We start from the raw sequence: 27,384 nt of genomic DNA on the forward strand, positions 1-27,384 counted from the left end.
GAGAAAAAAGAGGCAGATATCACCCAAAATGACCAACTTGTTACAAAAAAAACTTGAAGGACCAAACTATTACAATTAAATAACTTAAAGGACCTTGGGAGTAATTTAACCTTAGTTTAATTAACTCAATCATGATTCTGGTGACTTAACATATTAATTAAAAACAATTAGGTCTAAGAATATTGTTACTTTATTACCTTACATGTCACCTTCATAGAGTAACAACTTTTTTCTTCACCATATCCAATCAACTCCCACTATAATCTTCAAGTCCCATCCAGATAACCAATAATAATAGTAGGAAATTTTTTCCCACCCTTATGATGTGGCTCACACCTATAAAAATATAAAATTGCCCTTATAAATTTTTGGAGATGTATCTCCGAACACACCTTAAATCTCCACATACTTCGTAAATCAAACAATCACCCCATTTTTGCCAAAATTAATTCAGAGATGCATTTGCAAATATTGTTGGGATGACATTGAAGATGCATCTCCAAAAAGTTATATATATGATATGCATCTCCAAAAATTTTTCTTGCATGCATCTTGGGCATAAATATTGTCTAAGTTTATTTTTTTAATCTAAAGTTATTTTAATCCGACTAATAGTGCCATAGTTTGATTTAAACATTTATAAACACAAACAATATAGAATAAGGTTATGCATTAATTAAAAAAGATCCCATAATATTAAAAATATTATTCTCAAAATATGGACAATAATACTAAAACATCCTAAAATACAAAAAATACATAACCTACTATGTATGCCTAATCCTAACCCCCTGGATCCTCCTCTACTTATGGTAATCCAAGACATTTCGTGCATCGGTAATAATAAAATGTGCTAGGGAAACTGCATTATTGGCACCTCTCTCAAATAGCTTAGACTTTATGCCCTCATATGTAATCCGTATGATATTCTGACAGATTGGTAACACATCAACAACATGGTCATCCTTGGCCTACTCATTCTCCAGAATTTCTTATGAGTAGGTTTAGGTGGATGTTTAGGAACGTCTGATGTCATGACAAGGCATGATACATTATAGAACCAAGTCATGTAACCATCCACATAAGACCATTGACTTGTGGCTGACATACTCTGTAACATCTAGTTTTTAGTGTTTATTATCTTAATAATTATTTATTTTTAATTATTATATGGTATGATAATAATTAAATTTGTGTTTTGTGATATATGTGGTTTTGGGTTAGAAGTGTGAAAATGAAAAAAATAGTTAATTGGACCAATGTTGAGTTAGTGTAAGAAATAGATGAGGTGTTATTTATTAAAGTTCATTAGTGAAGTAAAGAGATAGTAAGATTTCACAAAACAAGGAAGAATAGAAAGATAGTAAGGGAAAAGAAGGAAAAAAAAATAAGAGAAGTGAAGAAAAGAGGAAAAGAGGAGAAAGAAGAGAAAAGAGAAAGGGAGAGGAAGGAAGCAACCTTAGGCTGAAGATTTTGAACTAAGGTAAGGGTGGGTCTTCATCTTGTTATGGGATATATGATTTTATGCAATGGTTAGTAACATGTTAGGATTTTGAGATTTTGATTTCTAGGTTTTTGACATTTTAGGTTTTGTTAAGAACCCATGAAATTGATGTTAGAAATATATTTTGATGTTAGTAATTGAAACATATATGTTGTGTTGATGATATGAAATATTGGATTATTGATAGAAGAGGTTTGGGGTTTTGGAATTGAGTTTAGAAGTATAAAAATCTGTTTTTTTTTACTCTGCTTCAGTGGGAATTGGTTACCGGTATATGGGTACCCGGTTACCGCTTGAAAAATAACGTTTCTGGGCATTTTTAACAGTGGGAATCGGTTACCATCATGGAGGGAGTCGGGTACTGTTGTTTGGGCAGATTTTCAAAAACTTGACAAACTCATAACTTTCAAATCGTAACTCCGTTTGAGTCCCCGTTTGTAGCGTTAAAAAGCTAGCGCGATATTCTTTTCAATAAAATAGTTTTGTTGGCAGTAGGTGATTATCATTGTGCGATTGTGTAAAATAATATGTATGTGTGTATATATATGTTGTGAATTGATGTTTGGATGACTTTTGAATCAATTCTTTGTGATAACATGATACTTGAATTTTCCATGTATGTATGTTGCATAATGGCCTGCGGTGGCGAGGTACATAGACCATGCTGACGGTCTTTGTGTGGATTGTTGTGTTGTTTTGTATACATTTATGTACAAGTGTAGGATTATCGTGTTCCTAGTGGGGTGTGAGCGATACATCCAAAGATTCTATTTGGGAATCGTATGATAGTGTGCCTAGTGGGGTGTGAGCGATGAAGATTGATCTTGGACCCAGTGGGGTGTGAGCGACAAAGAGTGGGATGATCGTATGCCCGGTGGGGTGTGAGTGAGGCACCAGAATTCCTACAAGAATTAATTGGCGGGTTCTTATGAACCGATGGTATCACATGCATTTACATTGAGTCGCATTAGCGTCACATCAGATTCCTCTCACATGCCAGCCACCCGAAGTAATATGAAATAAGGTTGAAGGAAACATCGTCCCGATGAGTGGTGTATAATGTCTATTTGATGTCATCATGTTGAGTCCTGTCAATATACACACGAAACAGCCGCACAACATCGTTCCTTTTACGCATGCAATACATGCAAGCACGTGGCCAATCCTAAATATACTCTAGCACATGATCAAACCCGTGTATGCGATGAAAGTGAGATAGGATCCATCCCTGAAAAATGAATAAAAAACATTAGTAACAAGTGTAAAAAGGTGCTTTTAAAACAAATAGTGGCTATGGAAATTATTGCCACTAGGGTGCAAGAGTCTGTCATTTACTTTTTCGTCCAAAGAGAACCTTCACCCAACTTGGAATACAAGTATACCAAACAGACGACTCCCAGTTCCACTCTTCAATGGCCGACTAGTCATAAAGTACTTAAGGTATGCCACATCGACGTAGGTTGTACTTTTGTCTACAAACATGGACGTGCCAACCAAGAATAGGATGAAACACCTCAAAGCATACTCCTGGTGGTAGGTAACTTGTAGATCATCATCGTCGTTATCATCGGCTGATTCCCAGTTTTGTTCATATAGCTCCTTCAAGTATGAAAATTTGACATGAGCATCTATGGTGCTCTCACACTACATCAGGACATCTGTTGGGTGAACTCCCAAATAAATGACCATCATCTCCTGAGATTCATCGTGTTTGACCCTAGAATGATCAAGTAACTTCTCCATAGTGGGAAGGTGTAGAAGGCAAGCGATGTTGTCGAGTGTAATCATCATCTAGCCAACGGGAAGTGGAAAGATGATGTTTCTTTATGTCATCTCTCAGTAAAAGCCCCATGTATACCATGGCTAATGTCCTTGTAGCTAGAAGAACACAGGTCGACAATACTGGAGTATTGGATGAAACTTTCAAACCAATCATCCTTAGGTTGATAAAGCGCCAATATCTTTCTGTTGTGGTTAACAGATTTCAAACAATCGCGCTCATGTTAAGAACATCAGTCACAGGGAATTTGTTTTAAACATATAAATAACAACAGTTAACAAATATACCTCTCTAACGCAAACATGTCCAACAACATGATCTGTATAGTATATTAGTAAGGAGGTATCAGAGAGCCCTTCTGGATAAGGGTCTGCAAGTGGAGGGACATCATCATGTGCAACAAGAGCTTCCTCATGGTCTTCGTGAGCATGGGAGACGTGCCCCTGTGACAGGTGGTTCTTAGAACTCGATGCTTCCTCGCCATGGGGCCTAGGGACGATTCCCCTCCTAGCTCTTATCTGCTTATTCTGAAATCTAGCCCTCTCACGTCGAGCAGAAGCGTGTTGGATTTCACGGCCGAGTCTTATTTTGTCGTGGTTGTTTGCAGTCATCCTAAAAACGAGAAAAATACATCAGTTTGCATACAGGACCTTTTTTACATATGAATCTCCGAAAACCAGAAAGGACACAATTTGGAGATCCATCTCCGAAATAGTTCATATTTGCATCAATGGCATAAAAGGATACCAGTTTTCCCCTAACAATTCAAAACCCAACCAAATCTTAGTGCATGCCTAACAGCTACATATTTCGAATTCTACTACTACCTAATGCATTTAAAATATATTTCTTTTACCTAATACATTAATCAAAACTATAAAAAAAACAGTTAAATGCAAAACTTACTCAAAAAAGTGTTAATGAGTATGAAATATGTTGAATGTAATAAGTGGAGTGAGTTGAGATTAGAAAGATTGAAGTAGAAGTAGTGTTGCTCCTTAAAAAATTGACTGGAAGAATGTTGATCAAGAGCTGCAATAAGGGTATCTCTAAAGTTTTTGAAAAATGAAGAAGGAGAAAAGAGAGAGCATCAATTAAACGCTTTCAGATATGCATATCTGAAATAACACATGTGTTTGAAAAAAAAGGTTAATCCAGAGATGTACTGCGAACAAACCCGTGCATCTCCGAGTTAAATTTTAACAAAGTGAAATGAACTCAACAATTTACGTTTATTTTGTGTAAAAATGATGTGACCGGATATGCATCTAAAAAAATTGTGGATATTTTTAACTTTTCGTCAAAGATTAGAACAGCCCTATACGAATGAAAAAAGAAATTGCCTAATAATAGTGATAATGTCAAAGATTTACTAAGTGGAAATATCATATTTAAACTCAGACTTATGCATACATTTTCCAACTACAAGCTAAAAAAACTACCAATTGAGAAAATAGATAACCATAGGCTAAAACTCGCAGTCTATGTTTGGATATCTTAAAACAAATGAAACACAGTAAAAAAGCGGTGTAATGGAAATAAACAATCTAAAAAATTTAATTCATTGCTTTAAATCTTTAATACTGTGACAAACTAAAATTTTAATTCATTTTTTTTTTTTTTTGAGTAAGGCAAATGGAATTAAAGAATAAACAATCTAAAAAATTTAATTCATTGCTTTAAATCTTTAATACTGTGACAAACTAAAAATTTTAATTCATTGTTTTTTTTTTTTGAGTAATTCATTGTTTTAATACTGTGAAAAAACAACAAATTTTTCATTAAGCCTAAATAAGAAAGAAAAATAATAATAATAATAATAATAATAATAATAATAATAATAATAATAATAATAATAATAATAATAATAATAATAATAATAATAATAATAATAAAGTGATAAATTATTTTAAAATTGTGTATATTCAATACATTAAAACTGCTTTAAAAATTGAAATATTAACTAATAAAAAATATTTTATTTATTTAGTATCCTTAGGCTATGTTTGGATAGACTAAAATGAACGGAGCAGAATGGAGTGGAACTGAATAAATATGGCGTTCCATTGTTTGGTTATTTCATGACACAATATAAAAATTTTGTCATTCCGCCCAAATCGGAGGGTATAAAAAATAATGAAATGAGATGAAATTCATTCCATCCGGTTGCGCTTCATTCCATCTGTTCTTAATCAATCCAAACAATTGAACATAAGTTTATACCATTCCCCTCCATTCCATTCCACTCTCATCCATCAATCCTAACATACCCTTAAACACTTCATCTCATCTTATTCCATCCATCTCATCTCATTCCATCCATCTATACAAATCTTATGCATTTTCGCATTTGAAATATTTTGCTGCTCTTAGCTTAAATATACGGTTGTTTCCACTTTCCCGCACAAAGTTATCAAACTTACACATTCCTTTAAATGCTAGTTTTACCTCTAAAACTTCTATTTTTTGGTATATGTGAACCCAAACAACACAGAAAAAAAAACAAATATTGCCACCAATATATTGTCTAGCCATATCACTCCTTTGACACTCCTCCAGACTCTCACAGAATTGAAGCATTTCAACTTATTCTACAATATAAAGACCGTGATAGTAAACTTCCTTCAACTATTCCCAAGCTCGATTGTCCAATTAGCTGTGCTGCTCAACTAATTCGTTACAAAATTGATCAGTCGAAGTGACCAAAGATACTTGTATAGAAAGCCATCATCTCTAGGATTCAATAAATTTAGAGAACTATAATTTGTTAGCAAAGTTACATTAAAATTTTACATTTCACCACATTCAGCAATGACACAAGCTAATTTTGGCCGGTTATTGGGTCCAGTTGCAACATTCTCAATCTTCCTCACAACCAAAAGACCATCTCCAAGCACTCTCTGCAAAAAGGAAAGTCAGGTAAATAATCAACACATCAACAATTCAGGACAAGAAAGATGCTAGCAAAATTCTAATGACATCATGAAAAATACACGTGATTAAGGATGTCGGAGCATACCCCAAAAACAACATGCTTGTTGTCAAGCCAGTCGCATTTTGCACAAGTTAAAAAGAACTGCAAGCAGAGAGAAGATTCATCAGTAGAAATAGAGCTTTATCAATTAGAAGTTACCATAGAGTAAACAGAACAGGAAATGAATGATTATTTGAAATTTACCTGGCAACCATTGGTATTTGGTCCGCTATTTGCCTGCAGATTAGACAATCTAGACTTCAGCTTTCTTTATTGGAGTAAGAAAACCATAATTATGCCATACTAGTTGAATTAATTGATGGCAGAATTGATTTATAGCAAGATATAAATAATATCATTTTAAAGCTTTCAGGTGTAAGAATGTTGTAAGTTAACATATTAGTAAATAACTTATCGATTTGCATATACATGAACAGTCAATTAGTCCTTAAATTAAGGCGTTGATTCAGAAATTCATAACCACTGCACAATTTTAACAATAACTAGTAATTGTATCTTTATGCGACTTAGAATCGAAACACTATTACATCAACAGTCTCAATATTTACGTATAACCCAAAATAGCACTAGATTAAAACAAGAAATATATACCATTGATAGAAGGCCAGGTCCAGTGTGTTTGGCGATGAAATTCTCGTCATCAAACTTGAGTCCATAGATGGAAGCACATCCACTACCATCACCCTGCCAAGGAGGAATATACTCGTAAGAGTTTCATATAAAACCTGGATTTAATCATATTGTTATCATTGTCAACTTTTATATAAGTGGTATGTTATCATCTAAAGAATTGATAATAATGATCTGACGAGAGACAACTTTGAGATACACGACCACAGTCCACAACAGAGAAGGTAAATACTGTTGGATTTTTATACTAATTTTCATTAACTGGCATGATAGAATAGAACACCCATGTCGTTATAATGTAGATTGGATCAGATTCAAGCACCAAGATATATGCAATGCTAAGCCACATTCAATCGTGAAGTGTTATTACCCCTGTTCCTTTTGAGTTGTTTTAAAATTATTTATGCATACTAAGAAAACCAATAAGCATAATGCTAAGCCAAGATATACGCAATGCTAAGCCACATCCAATCGTAGAAGGACTTCTCTACCGATTTTATTTTGGGATTTTGGTTTCTTTACATATGGATGACTAAATCTCATAGCTAGGGTTACAACAGACCTTGTATTTTGAATAATGACATTCTATATTTCAATATAGTTTATGCTTTCCTCATTCTTTTTTAATCAAGTAGGGTATTTGATTAGGAATTAGACAACTAAAGAATATTCATGACCATTGGCATTGATTGATAATAGAACTAGCAAAGACAAATTGTAATCCTTTTGAGTTTTTCACAATTTGATTCCCTAATTCTCTATAAAGTATAAAGAATTAGGGAATCAAAGAGTTGGATGCAAGTGAAACCTCAGACCAGACCAAGGTACTTCCATTATTGAACTTGCGTCACTTAAATTTCTCAGTTATTTTAATTAAAGTATATAAATCCTCCTAATCTGATTGACTAGAAAACATAAGGATCCTGCAAATCTAGTACGGTATTTGTCAATTAGCCTTTGAAGAAACACCATTTTAGACTGAACTCCTACACGTAAGATAGAACACGCTTTCCTTAACCATGTTTCCCACAATCACTATATCGTGATCATCAATAAGTAGTATATTTTTCTAAAGACTTATCAGTAAGAAAAATCAATTATGGTATATTATTTTCCTTAACCATGTTTCACACAATCACTATTTCGTGAGGTCAAATAAGACGGTTTCCTAACGCTATTAGGCAAGAAAAGAAACATTGACTTCATAACTGAGATACATAAGCAATGCATATAGAGTAAGACCATATGAGCAATGAGCTTATCTTATAAATAATGAATACAAAATTTACAAATTACAAACACAAACACCCCTGCACTAATATGTTAAAACAGATCAAGTCAGAGATAATATTGACCATAAAAGTACCTTTACATAATCACCAGCCTGAATCATAAAATCCTTAATCACTCTATGAAATTGACAACCCTTGTAGCCAATAGGAAGTCCCGCTTTCCTGCCAATAAAATCATATCATAAAGAAGAAGGAAAACCACAATGCATCATTGGCTACTCTGGAAAAGATTGTTGCATTACCTGTACTCCCCCGTGCAGAACTGTCTGCAAAATCAAAAAAGTAAACTCGTTAGTAAGAATTAAAGACAAGAATTTCTCAAATATCACATCACATCACCTCATCAAAACTAAAGCAACCTCTTTAAATTAGGGTTTACCAATTTCAATCGTTTTTCAGCACAACTGATAAATTCAGATACAACATTCTAAAATCCAACTATATATGAAAATTGAAGTGGTGGAGAAACGGGGACCTGAAATTCTCGGCGGTTTTGGGGACAATATCAGCGAAGAGTTCCATTTTGATTCTACCGGCAGGTATGTTGCCGATGGTGACATCGAAGAAGACGATTGGGTTTTTAGGGTTTGGAGGACGAACGTGCCACTCTACGCTATTGCCTCCTAGTGAAGCTGCCATTGAAATTGAAATGAAATCGCTCACGAACTCGCTTGCAAGCAACGCAAAACACAGCACAATGAAATGCTTCCGAGTTCTCACTTCACTAAATCAATTTGCATTTGAATTTTGAACTACTTTTAGATTTTGGTCCATGGAAAAGGGGGAATATTTTAATTTAAAGAAGTTATTTTATTAAAGAAAATTTCTTTACCCACCTCCTAACCTTCTTACCCACCTCTGACAAAATTACCAAAATATCCCTTATTTCAGAAATACATTTCCGAAAACGTACTTTTATTGGAAAAAAAAAGGTGTTTTCGGAAATGTACTTCGGAAAACACGAAAAAAATGTGTTTTCGGAAATGCATTTCCGAAAACACCCCTTTTTTGAGTTTTCGGAGATGCATTTTCGAAAACACCCCTTTTTGAAAGAGGGAGGTGTTTTCGGAGATGCATATCCGAAATATTCCAAGACCAAATTGGTCTTGGAATGTTTCGGATATACACTTCCGAAATAATTTAATAATTATTAAAAAATTAAAATTAAGGTGAATCAATACAATTAATAAGTATAAAATGAAAGTGAATTAATAAAATGAAGGTAAATCGATAAAATTAAGGTGAATCAAAATTTCCTAAACAATTTTAAAGTTAAAAATTATTTTATTAAAATTATTTTAATTATGAATCAGAATAAAAATATATAAATATATAATCATAATTATTAATTTTGTAAGTGAAATATATAAATATATAATATATAATTGTATTTTATTGTGAAAAAAAATATATAATTGTAACATTTATGTGCTTATTATTCATTATTTATGCACATTTTGAGCATTAGTTTTTACTCTATTTAAAATTGAAACAATTTTATTATTTACTTTAATTAATTGTTCATTATTTATGCACGTAATTTTTATAAAAATAAAATTTATTTATGTGTTAGAAAAAGTTGGAGAGATTTATTTAATTTTATAAGAATTAATTATGATTTGATAAGACAAAAATTATATATTACCAAAAGTAGAAAAAACTATTTTTTTAAATATATAATAATTATTATAATTATTATATAAATATATAAATTAAAACACTCATTTTTTTAATTTTTTTTATAAATATATAACAATTATTATAAATGTATAAATAAAAAATTATAACTTATTTTGTAAGTGAAATTATTTTAATTTTTTTAATTAAAATTATTTTAAATTTTAAAATATGAATTAGGATAGAAATATATAATAACTATCATTCATAACTCATAAATTATATCAAAATATATAATTATTATTATTCATTATTCATAAATTATATCAAATTTATGATATGTGAATTAATTAATATCCTAAAATTAATTTTTGGGATTTTTTTAGATTTTTTTTGTTGTTTCGGAGATGCATCTCCGAATTAGTCAAAATCCCAATTTTTGGGATTTTTTCGGAAATGCACTTCCGAAGTCTGGAAAAATTTTGAAAAAAAAAATATTTCGGAAATGCATTTCCGAAGCGGGGTAAAATGGGTTTTTCGCTGGGGGTGACCCCCATAGGGAGGTGGGTAAAGAAAAAATCTTATTAAAAGAACGAAGATTTCTTCACCCACCCTATATGTTTAGGTTTGAGACTCACTCCCTTGACAAAACTACCGTCTTGTTTTCGTAGATGTATTTTTGGAAGTACTTTTTTTTAATGCAAGAGGATTTGTATAATCGAATTAGAATTCAATATTTAGGTGTAGAAATGAATATGTTTAGAAATAGTATTTAGAGACAATATAGGGGTTGTTTGAGGTTTTAAATGGATAATCAAGCCAAAAAAATAGAGTTTGTAGTGGTTGGAACAGTACTCAGACGTCATTGTTGTGTTTCTGAGTTTCAGCGGTTTCCGTAGATACATCTAGGGAAGCACCCAATATTTTTGAATCTAAGGTACTTCCGTAGATGCATCTACGGAAGAGTAATTTTCTATTTTTATGAAGCACTTAATATTTTGAAAAATAAGGTACTTCCGTATATGCATCTACGGAAGAGTAATTTTCTATTTTTATTTTGATGTTTATTTATAAATACGAAGTATCTAACTCAAGTTTTTTTTATTTATAATGTAGACAACATGACCCACGGTCCTGATAGGGACATTCATGGTAGGACCGCACAACACGCATCTGTCCACCGAAAACGGATGCGTGTAGTATCTCAGGTCACTGATGGAGCAACTATTCCACATGATGCACCTACGACATCTGATACACTCACCCCAATCATTCATTCTCCATCACCTGCTTCAGTCGGGCCTACTCCTTCACCCGCCCCAGCCGATCCTTCTCTGTCACCCGCTCCATTCGGGCCTTCACCATCTCCTTCCCCTCTACTACTACATCACGGAGGCCTCGGGATAATCCTGAGGGTTCCTCACAGTTGCCACCCTCCCGCAGACGTCGCTGTAACACCCCATATTTTCTAATTTTAATTAGTCAGAAATTAAATTATAATTGGAATTATTTAGTATTTTCGTTGAACTAATTGGAGGAATTATGGAATATTGGTCTTTGGGTCAAATGTGGTATTTAGTAATAAGGGGGTGTTAAATCGTTGAGCCCATTACTAAATTATGTTATGTTTTCATAAAACAAGGAAATAAGAGGAAATTGAGAAATAGAGGAGGAAAACCTAAGAGGGAGAGAAGAAGAACTCATGGAGAAAAGCCATTTTCGTACTCATGGTACAACCTTCACAAAATGAGTCATAACTTTTTGCTCGTAGCTCCAAATCAGGTAATTCTTGAAGATTCGGATCCTACACGAAATTTCCTTTGATTTGATATATTAATTAGTGTCAGAGAAGTTCTTGATGAGGGAGATAAGCAAGTTTGAAGATTGGAGATTCTTGCTGAATTTGAAGAAAGAGGGCTTACGGGTTTGATGGAGAAGAATGGGAAAAGTCCAGATTCTTGGCTAAGGTAAGGGGGACTCTTCCGATTAACCTCTATTATCGGGTTGTAGATGATAGGATTAAGATTTGTATGGTATTGATTCAATAGAGAAGAATGTTCTAGGTTGGGGTTTTGACATTTAGGTTCAATTTTACAAGTTATGTGTAATTACATGTTTTAATGATTGATGATGTTGGATGTGTTTGTTGATTGGTGATATAACATGTAATACTTGTGAATTGACTTTGACTTTCGTGTACAATCGTAATGAATCGATTGGGTGGTGTTTGGGAATTAAGTTGTTGTCAAAAAGTGCTTTTTCTGCTTTATGTCATTTTAATCGGTTACGGTGTCGTTTGTAACCGGTTACTGTAACACCCCAATTTTACCCAAGCATTTAGGCAAGAAAATATCAGAGTATTAAAATTTCATACAACACAATTAGGATGTTACACTAAGTAACCAAACAAACACCTAGAAAACAAACGGACATCAGCGATGCCAAAAGTATACAGCACCTGCCAATAAAACGATGCATAACACACGGAAGATATGAACATATATATATATATATATATATATATATATATATATATATATATATATATATATATATATATATATATATATATATATATATACACGTATAGCTCTCACTCTCAAAGAGGAGTTTTCCAAAATAAAGTGTTTACAATACACATCAGCACACCATCACATATACATGTTCAAAAGAGTCATATACAAATAAATAACAACAGACTCCCGACTCCCTGGTGTTACGTATCAGAGAAACCGACAAGACCAACTGGAGAACTACCTCTTCCAAAGACTCCCAAAGCGGCTAATCTGCAGGATGCCACTCAAGCATCAAATCAGCAGAAGGGTGAGAATATAATTTATAATGAAGAAGCATGATAAATATAGTAATGCCAACAAGTATCATCAAGAACCATACAACAACGTAATCCACTCATTTAGCTACAGTCGATATATAAGTAATGCGACACATGAATGATAACATAAATTATAAAGACAGACAATGATGAATGAGACTCGACTATGCATATGCATGTGGTACCAAATCCGGAGTAAACTCCTCCTTGTCATTATGACAAATACACCTTGCCGAGCATTATGTTGGGACTTTATTCCACTCAGGAAGCCTGCAGGCTATTGTCATCGAGCATGGAGCTCCCACTGATGACCTCTTGCCACTCAGGCTAATGTACCGTTACCGAGCATTAAGCTCCTACTGGTAACCAATGCCCGCAGGCCACCTGTTAATAGCATTCCGCCATTAACGTATTGAAATGTTATGATGCGCAAATATATGACTCTATTACATGACAACAACATCATCAACAATATAACACGATCACATACTCACGTTACATCGTTTATATTCTATCCAAAAGGATACATCACCAATTAATAACGTCGTTATCAATTACATCACACCATAATTATCATACAGGCGTTCATAAGCACACAACACACATTCACCGTCAAAACATACTGGCCACATCGGCATAGATGAACGTATAACACACTTATACACATCAAATTAATATTGGCCATCGGCCCACAACTTCATCAACACCTCAATAACAACAGTTACTTGTCATAAGGCCACATATCTTGTTAACAACAAACAACCAAACATCGTCACATATCAAGAATGAACATTCATTAATACATAACGCATATGAACATGGTTTCATGTTAACCCACACCCTAACAACAATTGCAACCAAGCACTATGATTATTTACCAATCATATCGCGCATATAAACAATTATGTGTTTTCATCAACAACAATTACAACCAATTAATCACAAGCTAACCAAGCCTATACCATCATATAGAACATCCAACTAGCTTCCTAACGCTTCGAACGGCGTATAAAACGGGGTTACGGATCAAAAGTTACAAGGTTTCAAAGTTTGGATAATTGAACATACTACACAGTTCATCACTTGATCCTAATAAAAATAATAGGAGACTACATCCTATGAATCATTTAATTAGATCATAGTATAGTTCATTGCGTTAGCTTTCCAACGCTTCGAACGGCGACAAAATCGGAGTTACGGTCCAGGAGTTACGAAGTTTCAAAGTTTTGGAAAAATAAAATATGCTGTTGGCCGCTCAGCGGGCCGCTAAGCGGAAATTCCAGAAATGGACCAACGAAAACTCCGCTCAGCGGACCTGAGGCCGCTTGGCGGACGTGTGAAAAACCAGAAAAATCCCAGCACGTACAGAACTGTCTCAAGCCCCTTATACCCACCAAAACCACTCCAAAACATCATTATAACATCAATACAACACATACATACCATAGAAATAACCTAACATCAAACTTTTCATGGTTGATTCATCAATCTTTCTCAAAACCTAACATTTTCTCCAAACTCAATCAAGCCATGGAAATGGAAAAGAAAGCATGATCAATCACCATAACACAACAAGGATATGATTCTATACAAAATACCAATCAAAACATGTTTGAATCTTGCTATATCATGAAAACCTCACAATCCACCATTGTTGGTCAAGCATAGAAAATGAACAAGAACAAGAATAAGAACAAGACTATAAGAATCATACATCCAAGATAAATTAGATTCACCCCCTTACCTTGGTTAGATTCTTCACGTTTTCTTCCTCTTATCTCTTTTCTATCTCCCCCCACTACTTACTATTCACACACAAAATATCTCACTTTCCGGTCCAAACTCAATTGCTCAGAAAAACCCCAAAACGCACAATATTACCTTAATAATATTTCTAGTGCCAAAAATCTGAAAACCTTCAATTAAATATTAGTCCGCCATCCCGAACTAATACCGACTGAAACGACTCCAAAAACGATAAAATTCCAATAAACGTCACAAACGTCCAAATTAAGCATATACTTATTTTTCCGGGCGTTACAGTTCCGGTTGTGAAAAGTGGGGTTTTTGGGCTGGTTACGAGTTCGTAACCGGTTATGGTGTTGTTCGTAACCGGTTACGGTCAAGCAAAAATAATAGCAATAGAGTTACGTCAAGCGTAACCGGTTACGGTTTCCTGGTAATCGATTACGGCTGAAGCTGTTTTTGAAAATTTGTTCTTCGTAACCCTTTACGCTTTTTCTGTAACTCGTTACGCTGAAGCCTTTTTGAAAAAAATAAATGATTTTTATCAGGCGTAACTCGTTACGCTGCAGCTTTTACGAAAAATATTTATTTTCAAAAATTCGTATCTTTTGGACCGTAAATCCGTTTTGGGTGCCGTTTTGGACGTCGAGTCAATAATTTAATTTCCTAATTCCTATCTAATAAAATAGATTAAAGAGCAGTAGCTCAATTTTATTTTAAAAACCCGGTATTTTTGGTGGCAAATTGAGTAACAGTACGGATATGCTATGCGGTGTTTTTAGCAAGTATGATTGCTGAGGTGATAATATATTGCTGTATTAAATGTATTATGTTGTGGTGAATATCAAATGGTTGTGATATGAGTATGCTTTGTGTGTTATTGATGAATGATTATGAATCGTTGATGGATGTTGATGATGAGCATGCCGTAGATGATGCATGCATTTCATAATCATTATGTTGGTTGATCCTTGACGATGGTGGATCAGTGGTAGCTAATTCCCATTATGTGGAATTAGTGAGTGGGTGTAGCCGTATCCTTGATGATGGTGGATCGGTGAGATGGGTTAATCCCATGATTGGTACCACATGCATGTAGTTGCATTGCATTAGGTGTTTGATTTATTATAACATGAATGGAAGTTGTCCAATGTTATAATGTTGTGTGTCTGGTGTATGTGTGTATAGCCTGAATATATGATGATGTTGGATGAATATTATACTGTTGATGTTTTATCGTTTATGAATTGATAACACTGTTTAATTGCGAATGAGACTCACCCTTACTGTTGATTATTTTTCAGATTAAGGATTAGCGGCTTGTGCTGGGTGAGGATAACTCGTAGAGTTACTTCGTTTAGTTCGGTTGTGTCGGTGTCATGCTCTGGTCTTGTAACACTAGGGGACATTTGCGTTTAGAGTTGGATAATAACTCTTGTATTGGTTTTGTTGTTGAATAATGTTGTTTATGCCTTGAACGTGGTAGATGATGGTTTTGAATATTCACTGATGAAGTATTCCGCTGTGTTTTAAACATGTTTGTAATTGTTTATGTTCCTCAGAACAACATGACAGATGTTTTATTTTATATGATATAATTGTTACGCTCTTAATTACATGTTTACTCTGAAAATATTATTTAATTATCGGAGGTTTAGAAGGGTGTTACAGTCGCGGGGGCGGTTCTTCTTCTGTCGTGCCACCTCCGAGCTGCACGAGGATGTGGTCTATTCTTGCGCCACCCCGAGTGAAACACCTTATTTGGAGGATTTGCACAGGTTGTTTGCCTTCAAGGGTTCGGCTAATTCTTGTTGTCAGTTTTGTGATGTTTCTGAGGAGAATGATTTGCAATTTTTTTTCGGGTGTCCTGAAATTAATTCTTGTTGGACGACATCAGGTTTGCACGATATTGTTGTACCTCTTATTAATTATTCTAAAAATATTAAATATCTTATTTTGAAAGTGTGTAGCGCGGTGGATAGAAAGGTGGTTGGGAGTTTTGCTGTTATGATTGAAACTTTATGGCATAATAGAAATAATTTTATTTGGAACAACGAGAAGGAGGAAGCGCCAAGACTTGGTTGGTTAGCTTTTCATAAGTCGCGGGATTAGTTTATGGCACAAAATATTCAAGATAGAGAGGCTGCCCCCTAATCCGGATCATTAGGTCCCCCTTTGGGTTGGCCCAAGTGCAATGTCGATGCGGGGTATAATAGTAGTCAACGAACCACCAATGGAGGTTGGTGTATCCGAGATAATATGGAAAATTTTGTTCAGGCGAGTGTTGCTTGTGATGTTGGTACTTTATCTGTGCTGGAAGCAGAGGCGTTGGCTTTGAAAGAAGCTATCCAAGGAGCTTTAGCCTTTCATCTCGATCATGTAGTTTTTGCGAGTGACTCGCAAAAGGTGGTGCAAGCTATCCATTCCAATGTTGTCGAAGGTTCCGAGTTTAGTTATATCATTCATTCTATTAAACTTTTGTTACTTAATTTTCCAAACTATGAGGTAGAGTTTGTTAAGCGTCAAGTGAATATGGTTGCTCATTGTTTAACAAAGGATTGAGTAGAAAGAGCGGAAGAATTTTAGTTGGAAGGGTTTTGGAGAATTTGTTTTTATTTATAATACCAATTTTTGTTTAATTTGGAGTAACTAAAAATTCACATTGACATTTGAAGGAGGATTTTCGAAGGTTTACATAAATTTTCTAAATATATTTTATGTTATTATAGTATTATGAAAATTGAAAATATAGTAATGATTAATACCCTTTTATCATTTTATAAAAAAAACCATTTTTTCAAAAAATATCAAATCTTTTTATATTTTTATAAAAAAATTATTTTTGAAAGTCTTCACTCTCTCCTCACCTCCAATCTCTCAAATAAAGTCTACAAAATAAAAAATAAATGACAATACTCGTAAATCCTATATTTTAGTTGTCTAAGGGTCCGTTTGGTTGGAAGTAGATGGAGGGGAGGGGAGGGGAGGGGAGGGGAGGGGAGGGGATATTTATAAATAAATGTGTTTGGTTCATTTTTTATGAGGGGAGGGGAGGGGAGCAAATTCCCTCCTAGACTCACTTTTTGCTCCCCTCCAAATTGGAGGGATTTGGAGGGGAGGGAAGATTCATTAATCCAAATTTTATTATTTTCCCTATTTTATCCTCAATTATTTTTTTAATTTCAAGATTGTCCTTATTGAATTATTAAAGACTAGATTTTTCTATGTTATTTCACGTTTCATTGCGGTTGCTTTTTGTGCCTTGTTGCTCTCAGGTGAATTTTTTCCTTTTTATTTTGTTGAATTTTCTTTTTTGATATTATGTTGTTTTTTAATAATAATAACATCCTTATATCAGTTCTTATTTATAATATATGATAGTAATAAGATTTTTTTTATTATACTATTATTAATAATAATAATAATAATAATAATAATATGCAAATATATTATGTTTATGTTATAAATAAAAATTTTAAGTTTAATATTATTTGTCCAATTTTTTTAACATTTTAACATTATTTTTATGTATTTTTAATTATAGAAATTGTTTTATTGGGTTAGATGAATCATCAAGATCAGATAAGTGTTTGATTTGCGTTGAAGATCTATAGTTCAACTAATGTGTGTTGTTTACTGTTATAGTATGATTTATGAACGAACAAGTTTTTATCTGGGGAAATTTACTCAGTACTATTGTTATTTAGAATTATTTTTACGAAGAACAAATAACAATATTTATAAGGATAAAAAGGTAATTTAATTTTAAAATCCCTCCACTCCCCTTGTGAACCAAACATATATGTTAGTAAAAACCCCTCCCCTTCCCTCCCCTCCCCTTCTTTGAACCAAACATATATTTAGTTAAATTTCCTCCCCTCCCTTCCCCTCCATTCCCCTCCCCTTTATTAAATTCCCTCCCCTCCCCTCCCCTCCGTTGAACCAAACAGACCCTAAAGTATTAAGATATATTATATTAGTTAAATCGAATTTTGGAACCCATTGAAATTCAATGTACAATAAATGAATGAATGTTATTATTATTTTTTATACTTTTCTTTGTTGAGAAAAATACGTAATATTATTTATGATACACTCACCTTAACCTAACTTAGTTGTTAATTGTAGAGATTTTTTTTCCACTATGGTTCTTAGGGGAAAGGGGCCCTAGTAATCTAGAGTTTGTGCCGAGAGGTATGAGCACTGGCCAAACATTGTTCCTACCTAGGAATCGAACTCGATATTCTTCGGATAACATTATAATCTAATCTAATCGGAGATATTTCACTTATTTAATTTAAGAATTTAAATAAGTTTTATATCTAGGGTGGCAAAACGGGCCCGGCCCGCGGGAAAAGTCCGTTTTACCCGCACTTTTTCATGTGCCCGCTCCGCCCCATTTTTTGTGGGCTTTTGCGGGCATTAGTTTTTTCATAGAAATTTATATTTTTAGACCTAAAAAGTTGAATACCCGCGGGCTTTCCCCGTCCCGCCCTCACTTTTTTGCGGGGCAGGCAAGATTTTAGACCCGCAATCTTAAAAATGCCCGCCCGCCCCGTGAAAAAACGGGGCGGACATTTTTAAGATTGCGGGTCTAAAATCTTGCCTGCCCCGCAAAAAAGTGAGGGGGGCGGGGAAAGCCCGCGGGCATTCAACTTTTTAGGTCTAAAAATAGAAATTTCTATGAAAAAACGAATGCCCGCAAAAGCCCACAAAAAATAGGGCGGGGCGGACACATTAAAGAAAGCGGACCTAAAACCTTGTCCCATCCCACGAAAAAGTGCGGGTAAAACGGGCTTTTCCCGCGGGACGGGCCCCATTTTGCCACCCTAGATATATAACTGATTTAAATTCTTAAATTAAATCCGTTTTTCTATTTCTCTCTCTTTTCATTTTATTATTTTATCTTTCCATTCTTCTCATAGTTACTAATTTACTGTTTGTTTTTCAAATCTATTAACAATACAAATGAAGAAGCATACAAACACATGAAAACATAAAAAAATAAACAAAAAAATACGGATAAATACAAAGAAATATTTTACACTTTTTATAGCTATTAATTTATTTTTATTTTTCACATCTATCAACAATGTAGAATGAATAAAAAAAATATATGAATAAATAGAAAAAAAAAACAAAAGAACCCATATAAGTAAAAAATAAAACAACTAAGTTAAAAAAATCTCAAAATTTAAATATAGATAAATCTAGCTCATTTTATTTATTTATCTAAATATGTTATTGTTTTTTGTTATATTTGTAAAAGAAAAACATATTTTCTTTTTTATTTTTCAAAAAATAATTGTAATATACAACAAAACAAAAATAAATAAAATATTTTTTAAATTACCAATAAAATAGAAATAGAGTATTTTTTATACTTTTTATGCATATTAAAAATTATTTGTAATATATTAACACATAATTATAATATAGATTTATTATACTAAATTTTTTGTTTGGAGCAAAATAAACTTTTATTAATATCCAAAAAATAGTTTAGCACTTGCCGATCCGAAGATCCAGGCTACAAAACAACCAAAGAAAACTAACACACCCAGCACACTAACTAAGGCTCAAAGAGTTCACATTGACATGGGTGTTTAAAGTCCTATGTGTGAGGCATCTACCAACCACTCACTCTTGAATAATTGTTGTAATGTCAAGTCTGGGTTGATTTTTATTGAACACAACATTATTCCTACTAAGCCAATCTGATACACAGTCTCTGCCAAGGTCATTTAGAGGATCTCCTTGCGCCAACCTTTCTTTGTTGTTTCTTGAATCATCCAATCTTGCTCCTGAGCCCAATGTAAGATGCTCCTATGATAACCGTTCCACTCCAACATTTCTCTCAAAATATTGTTTGTATACATACAGTCAAAAAACAAGTGGTACAATGATTCATCTTGATTACAGAAGCAACAACAATTATCATTGATAATCCAAATCTTGCAAGCCTATCCTTAGTGGGCAATCTGCCCTTCAAGGTGACGTAAGACGAATTTTGCTCTAGGCCTAGCATGGTTTTGAAAGAATATATTTTTCCACGGCACATCCACACTCTCACCCCTCATCTCTTTATACACAGTAGCAACCTTAAATTTACCACTTTGAATAGCTTTATCCCAGGCTGAACTGTTTTGAGTTGCATCACAACACTTCAGGATGCTATTTAACATCCATGAGCTAGTTTTGTTCACCTGCCACTGCAAGATTGGTGTATCCTTCATAAAATATGAATCTAGCCATCTAATCCACACTTTATCAACCTTCATATGGATGTTCCATAATAACTTCATCATCATAGTCTTGTTCCACAAACTCAGGTACCTGATGTTAAGCCCCCCAACATTTTTAGGCTCACATAAGTTCTCCCACGCCACATATGCTTTTCTGCCATTAGCTTTTGTAGACCAGAGGAAGTTTCTGCAGAGGGCTTCCACTTTACCTATAATCTTTTTAGGTATAGGGAAAACTTGCATACAATATCCAGATATAGCCATTAAGACACTATTAACCAGTTGTTGTCTTCCTGCATAGCTGAGCATTTTGACCGACCAGTGCTGAATCCTCATTGTCATTCTATCAATCAAAGGTTGATATTGAATATTGGATAACTTTCGGCTAGAGAGTGGCACTCCCAAATATCTAAAAGGTTGCTTTCCCTCCACAAACTGTGTTGTCTCCAAGATTGCCTTCTGTTCCTGCAAACCAATACCACCAAAGAAAACTTTACATTTATCCGAGTTAGCTCTAAGACTAGGTGCTTAAGAGAACATGTTAAAGGCTTTCATCATCAACTGTACTGAAAGCACCTCACCCATAGAGAACAACATTAAATCGTCAATAAAACATATATTGGTGATATTCAACTTGCACATCTGGGGTGATATTTGTATCCAGGCATCTCTTTCAATTCTGCCATACATCTATGTAAATACTCCATTACCAGCACAAACAACAGTGGAAAGACAGGGTCTCCTTGTCTCAAACCCCTTCTTGCCTTCACAATGTTGCTCACCTGGCCATTGATCACATATTTATATGAGACAGTTTTTATAGCAATTATCTAGTTCACAAATTTCATAGGGAAGCTCATCTCTATCATAATCAGCTCCAAAGCATCCCAGTTAACTGTGTCGTATGCCTTCTGCAAGTCCATTTGAATAGTGCAACTTAGAGTGATATGTTTCCTGTTATACCATCTAATAAGGTCATGTGTCATGATGATATTGTCATGAATAGTTTTTCCAAGAATAAATGTCGTCTGGCTGTCATTTACGTTTAATTTCCAAGAATAAATGTTGTCTAAATATTTATTTGTGTATAAATGTATACAACATTTACGTTTAATTTTGTTTTTACAACCTATTTAATCAATTGTATTTATTTATTATTACTAATTAATTAACTTTTAAATGTTAAGAAAGTCAAGAATTTATTTTATCAAATTGGATAAGAGAAAAAGGTTCAGACACTAATAGTGTAAAATAATTTTACACTGTCAACCAATCACAACCTTATATCAGAATAAATCATACTTTAATTTAAAAGTTCTTTTAATGACAAGACATTTTATTAGTTTTCTATTGGATGACAGTGTAAAATAATTTTACACTGTCAGTACATATAAATTAAATCCATTGGATAATAGTCAATAATTATGCACACAACTAACTTTTCATTTTACGTATAACTATCAGTAAAATATTTATTTTATTTTAATTAACAATTGTCTTTATTTGAGACACAATATTTTTATTTTCAAATGTCAAATTTTCTCTTTTTTCACGGATTATTATCAACAAAATATATATTTTGTTTTAATTCACAATTGTCTTTATTTGAGACACAATTTTTATTTTTAAATGTCCATATTTTTCATTTTCTCACGGATTACTATTAGCAAAATATGTACTATTATTCAATGAAAACATGATAAGTGTACTTAAATATCTTTTAAGGAGTAAAAATAGGAGAAAATTATATACTTGTCATATTTTTATAAGAAAATAATATAAATTATACTTAAAAAATTGTATCTAAGTTTTCTCTAATTAAAAATTGTATCTAGGTACACATATATAGAGAAGTCAATTTTTGTGTTGATTCCTTGGCTAATTCCTTGGCTAATCTTGGTTTGTATTATAAGTCTTATAAGTTTTTTAGTTATATTCATGAAGATATTCAAAGAGATTTCTTGCTTGACAAGTTGGGTACCCCAAGACATAGAGTTTGTACCTAAGGGGTTTTGGTTTGGTCCCCCTTGTGATCCTTGTAATTCTCTTTTTTTGATTTATAATATCTTCTATTCAGCTTTAAAAAAAAAATTCTTTTTATTTGAGATACAAAATTGTTATTTTCAAATGTTAAATTTTCATTTTTTTTCCTTTTCTGGCTTAATTATCAAATAGTCATAGTTCTTAATTTTATTGTTGTTTAAATAATTAAGAATGGTATAATCATTTAAATATGTATAGTCATATTTAAAGAATGGTATAATCATTTACATATTGTATGAATAAATTTTATCTTGAGTTTTTAAAATAGTCTTAATTTTTATTGATTCTAGTGGTTATATTTTATTTATTATACCAATATGCTTCAAGACACATTTGTCATTTCAATTTAACTTAAATTGTTATTTTTACTATTGAGAATTGTTTTTTTTTGTAATTTAAATGAGACATACATGATTTAAATATTAGGCAAATTATGATTTTAGTCCCCCAATTTTATCTCATTTTAAAATTAGTCTAATTATTTTAAATTCAAACCATTTTGATTTCACTCTTATGTTTTTTCATAAAAATTGATGTGATGTTTGTTTTTTAACTTATATTTTTATTTTATTTATAAAGTTACACAATAGATTAATATAGGATAATTTGTCATCTTTCACAAAATATTTACCATAAAATAGACACATCGTTAATTTTAAATGCAAAATTATGAGAGGAGATCAATGATAATGATAGAGAGTCAAATTATATTATTTAAGTTAATTTATTAATAAAGTCGTCAGACTAAAATTTAATAATGGAGGAGAGAGAAAAAAAGAATGACACATAATCTCCACCATTTATTTTAAAATCTAATGTGTGTCTCATTCTTTTTTTCTCTCTCTCCTCCATTATTAAATTTTAGTCTGACGACTTCATTAATAAATTAACTTAAATAATATAATTTGACTATCTATCATTATCATTAATTTTACATTTTATTACTTTATTATTATTATTTCTAATAAATTATTAATCAAAATATTTCAATAAATTATTTTTTAATAAAAAAATTATTATGATCATTTTAAATGATTAACAATTTACATTAAAAATAGTATTTAATTTTAAAAAATTAACTTTAATAATTAAATATTAATAAAAAATATATAATTTGAAATAATTTTTATTTTAAGATACAACACTTTTAAGGAAAATAATAATAATTTTTGTTTAAAAAAATATTTCAACTAAAATGAATTTAAAAATATACTTGAAAATATGTGTTATTGGATAAAATACAAAATTGTGTTTAAGTTATCATTAACTTTAATTCTATAATATAAGAAAATAACATGTTCTAGAAAATACCCAATTGCTCTTTTCTTATCTTAATTTAAATTAATAATTTAGGGGCAAAAAATACTTTTTGTTGATTTTTTTCAATTCACTTTTCACTTTTTCACTTTCCAAGTCATTTTTTACTTTTCACTTTTTCATTTTTCACCTTTTCACTTTTAACTTTTAACTTTTTATTACTTTATTATTATTATTATTATTATTATTATTTCTTCTAATAAATTATTAATCAAAATATTTCAATAAATTATTTTTTTATAAAAAAATTATTATGATCATTTTAAATAATTGCGAATTTATATTTAAAATAGTATTTAATTTTTAAAAATTAACTTTAATAATTAAATATTAATAACGAAGAAATATAATTTGAAATAATTTTTATTTTAAGATACATTACTTTTAAAGATGGTAATAATAATTTTAGTTTAAAAAAATTATTTCAATTAAAATGAATTTAAAAATATACTTGAAAATGTGTGTTATTGGATAAAATACAAAAGTGAGTGTCAGTTATCATTAGTTTTAATTTATATGATTCAAAATATTATTATATTATTATATGTCATTAACTATCTAAATATTATTATATATGAAAAATGCTATTTATGATCCAAAAAAAATTTATTCAAAAAATATATATCACTATACGGGAAAAAACTATTAATGATCTAAATATTTTTATTTATGAAAATTTACAATTGATTAACATATTTTATAAACAATATCTAAACATAAATAATATCTGTATATGAGAAAAATCTATTAATAATATAAATATTTTTATATATGAAAAATTGTATTTATGATCCCAAAAAATTGTATTAAAAAAAGGTACACGGGAAAAGTACTATTATTGATCTAAATATTTTTATATACGAAAATTTACAATTGATTAAGACATTTTTGTAAATGATATCTAAACATAAATAATATTTGTATATAGAAAAATCTATTAATGATCTAAATATTTTTATAAATGAAAAATTGTATTTGTGATTCAAAAATTTTTTATTAAAAAATGGTATAAGGGAAAAAATATATTATTAATTTAAATATTTTTATATACGAAAATTTACTATTGATCCAAATATTTTTCTACATGATACCTAAACATAAATAATAGTTGTATACGAGAAAAAATTTATTATTGATAGAATTATTTTTATATTAAAAAAATGTTATTTATGATCCAAAAATTTTGATTTAAAATAAATATATTATTTAAACAAATGCGCATACCAAACCAAAATCCGTGCGTTTGCACGGGTTTGTTACTAATATTTCTTTCTGACATCATCATTCTACTATATAAATCAGTCTCTAGTGCAGCCTTTGTCATATAAACTAATTTTTTTTCTTCATATTATTGATCAAACTAAGATTTTCATCACCATGGCAACTAGACTCTTGTGCTTTGCAACATTAATGCTTACTGCAAGCATCTTAGTATTAGGAATTTCTGCTCAAATTGAATGTGGTGGTAACCCAAATGAAATGAGGCAATGTATAAGTTTCATTCAAAAGGAAGGGCCAAAAATTCCACCATCAGAATCTTGTTGTGCAGCATTAAAAAGTGCTGATATCTCGTGTTATTGCAAATATTTAACATTAATACCTGATATTGAGAAAAGGTTCAGCATAGAAAAAGCTTTGTATGTGGCAAAAACTTGTCAGGCTCAAAATATTCCTACAGATAAGTGTGGAAGTAAGTCAACATCTTTTTATTTTTATTATTTATCTAAGTTAACATCTTTTTGTGAAAATAATATTAATTTTCATCTACATTTCTACTCTTTCAGGTTATACTATTCCTCATCCTCCTTCATCTAAGGCTTAAAGACAACATTGAATGCATGAAACTAATGCAAATGAATAAAATAAAATAAAATAGACATGTGATTTGTCTTTTTAGTTATTAATTTATATTGTCTCTTCATTTGATTTGTATTTAAATGAGTTAAATGAAATGATTTCACTGTGATGAATATAAAAGTTGCAAGGTTTTAATAAGGGCATGTATTAATTTTATTTCAGTGTTTTTACCTTCTTTGATAAAAATTGCATTAATAAAGGAAAATAAATAAATTTGAAGGGATATACATGGATGTAATTAAAAAAAGAAGATATAGAGGTAGAAAGATAAAAAAAATAGAATAAGAGATAATAATAAATTATAAGATATATGATAAAAAATAAACATTAATGATCCATATAAATTATTTATAATTTAGGAGATAGATTTTTTATTATATAAAAACAACTTATAATTAGGGACAGATCATACTCCTTTTTTAAAATCATAAGTTACATATTTCTTAAAATTAATCCTCACTAAATTTTCTTTAAGATGATAAATAAATAGTCAACGTATAAAAAAATATGAATAGTGAAAATAACAATAATCGCAAAAAATCGGTTCGGAATTTTAGATAGATTAAACTAAACCGCAAATATATATTTTATCCTTATTTGTTTTTTAATTATTTTTTATTAATATGATATATTTTGTTAAGTTATATTAGTCGATGATACTAATTTTCTTAATACCATTTCTTAGTTTAGTTATATCTATTTAATTTTTGTTATTTTATTTGTTTCAACTGATCATTCTCATTTTGTAATATTAAGTTTTAATACATTATATATTATATATTATATCAAATCTAATATTTATTAGAATTTTTATAATCTTAATCACATAATAAGATTTTGTAATTTGGATATTCAAAAATCGATCCAAAATAAATCCGGATCAGATTTTTTTAATTAATTATCCAAAATCGAACCGAACTGTGAATAAATTTATCTTTAAATTGGATGAATTTTTACTTCAAAACCGATTCAAACCAAATCGTAAACACCCATAAATAAAACTACGTTTTAGAAGCCAAATGTCACGTTAAGGGCGAATATCAAAAAGATTTTAACATTAAAAATTATCTACTTATTAAAACTAAGGTTGTCATAATAGCAATCCTAACATTATACTAACGATTCAAATTGATATTAATCTAGACTTAAATCTAATTCTATTTTAACCAAGTAATATTATTTATATTTTAAAATTAATTATTTCTTTGAGTTATATTCCATATTAATTACTAGCATATATGCATCAAAATAGTTTACAAATTTCTATCAATCTAAATATAATAATATAATTTTGAAAAACTATTTTCATTAACTTTTATTAAATTCATAGATATTTAACTCTTTAAAAAATATTTCCACTAACTTTTATAAAAGCCATATGATAATTATTTAAAATCCGTTTATAAATCCTCCATATTATTATTAAAATTCAATTTATTTTCAAATGGATTTAAAAACTCATATATAATAATTACTTAAAAAATAACTAAAAACTATTTTATAATCAAAATCTAAAATATATTTT

The 27,384-nt window shown here is 31.1% G+C and overlaps 2 protein-coding genes across 2 annotated transcripts; one reads left to right on the plus strand and one right to left on the minus strand.

Moving 5' to 3' along the window:
• Positions 1–5,895: 5,895 nt before the first annotated feature.
• Positions 5,896–8,970, minus strand: LOC131616759 (peptidyl-prolyl cis-trans isomerase CYP22). The gene is made up of 7 exons (XM_058888199.1): positions 8,677–8,970; positions 8,444–8,467; positions 8,276–8,363; positions 6,871–6,963; positions 6,463–6,495; positions 6,304–6,360; positions 5,896–6,184 (listed from the first exon to the last, which is right to left on the minus strand). The coding sequence occupies exons 1-7, from the start codon at positions 8,838–8,840 to the stop codon at positions 6,074–6,076; spliced, it is 570 nt and encodes a 189-aa protein (XP_058744182.1). The 5' UTR covers positions 8,841–8,970; the 3' UTR covers positions 5,896–6,073.
• A 16,380-nt stretch (positions 8,971–25,350) lies between these two features.
• LOC131618489 (putative lipid-transfer protein DIR1) lies at positions 25,351–25,964 on the plus strand. The gene is made up of 2 exons (XM_058889702.1): positions 25,351–25,692; positions 25,787–25,964. The coding sequence occupies exons 1-2, from the start codon at positions 25,380–25,382 to the stop codon at positions 25,822–25,824; spliced, it is 351 nt and encodes a 116-aa protein (XP_058745685.1). The 5' UTR covers positions 25,351–25,379; the 3' UTR covers positions 25,825–25,964.
• The last annotated feature ends 1,420 nt before the right edge of the window (positions 25,965–27,384 follow it).

This window comes from Vicia villosa, linkage group LG7 (assembly GCF_029867415.1).
Source record: "Vicia villosa cultivar HV-30 ecotype Madison, WI linkage group LG7, Vvil1.0, whole genome shotgun sequence".
Taxonomy (NCBI): domain Eukaryota; kingdom Viridiplantae; phylum Streptophyta; class Magnoliopsida; order Fabales; family Fabaceae; genus Vicia; species Vicia villosa.

Bases quoted from the DNA above. Each gene is read 5' to 3' on its own strand.
- LOC131618489 (XM_058889702.1), top strand. From the start codon at position 25,380: ATGGCAACTAGACTCTTGTGCTTTGCAACATTAATGCTTACTGCAAGC. The intron at 25,693-25,786 runs GTAAGTCAACAT...CTACTCTTTCAG, and splicing joins TCCTACAGATAAGTGTGGAA to GTTATACTATTCCTCATCCT.
- LOC131616759 (XM_058888199.1), bottom strand. From the start codon at position 8,840: ATGGCAGCTTCACTAGGAGGCAATAGCGTAGAGTGGCACGTTCGTCCT. The intron at 6,496-6,870 runs GTATATATTTCT...TCTAATCTGCAG, and splicing joins GACCTGGCCTTCTATCAATG to GCAAATAGCGGACCAAATAC. The intron at 6,361-6,462 runs GTAAATTTCAAA...CTCTGCTTGCAG, and splicing joins CAAATACCAATGGTTGCCAG to TTCTTTTTAACTTGTGCAAA.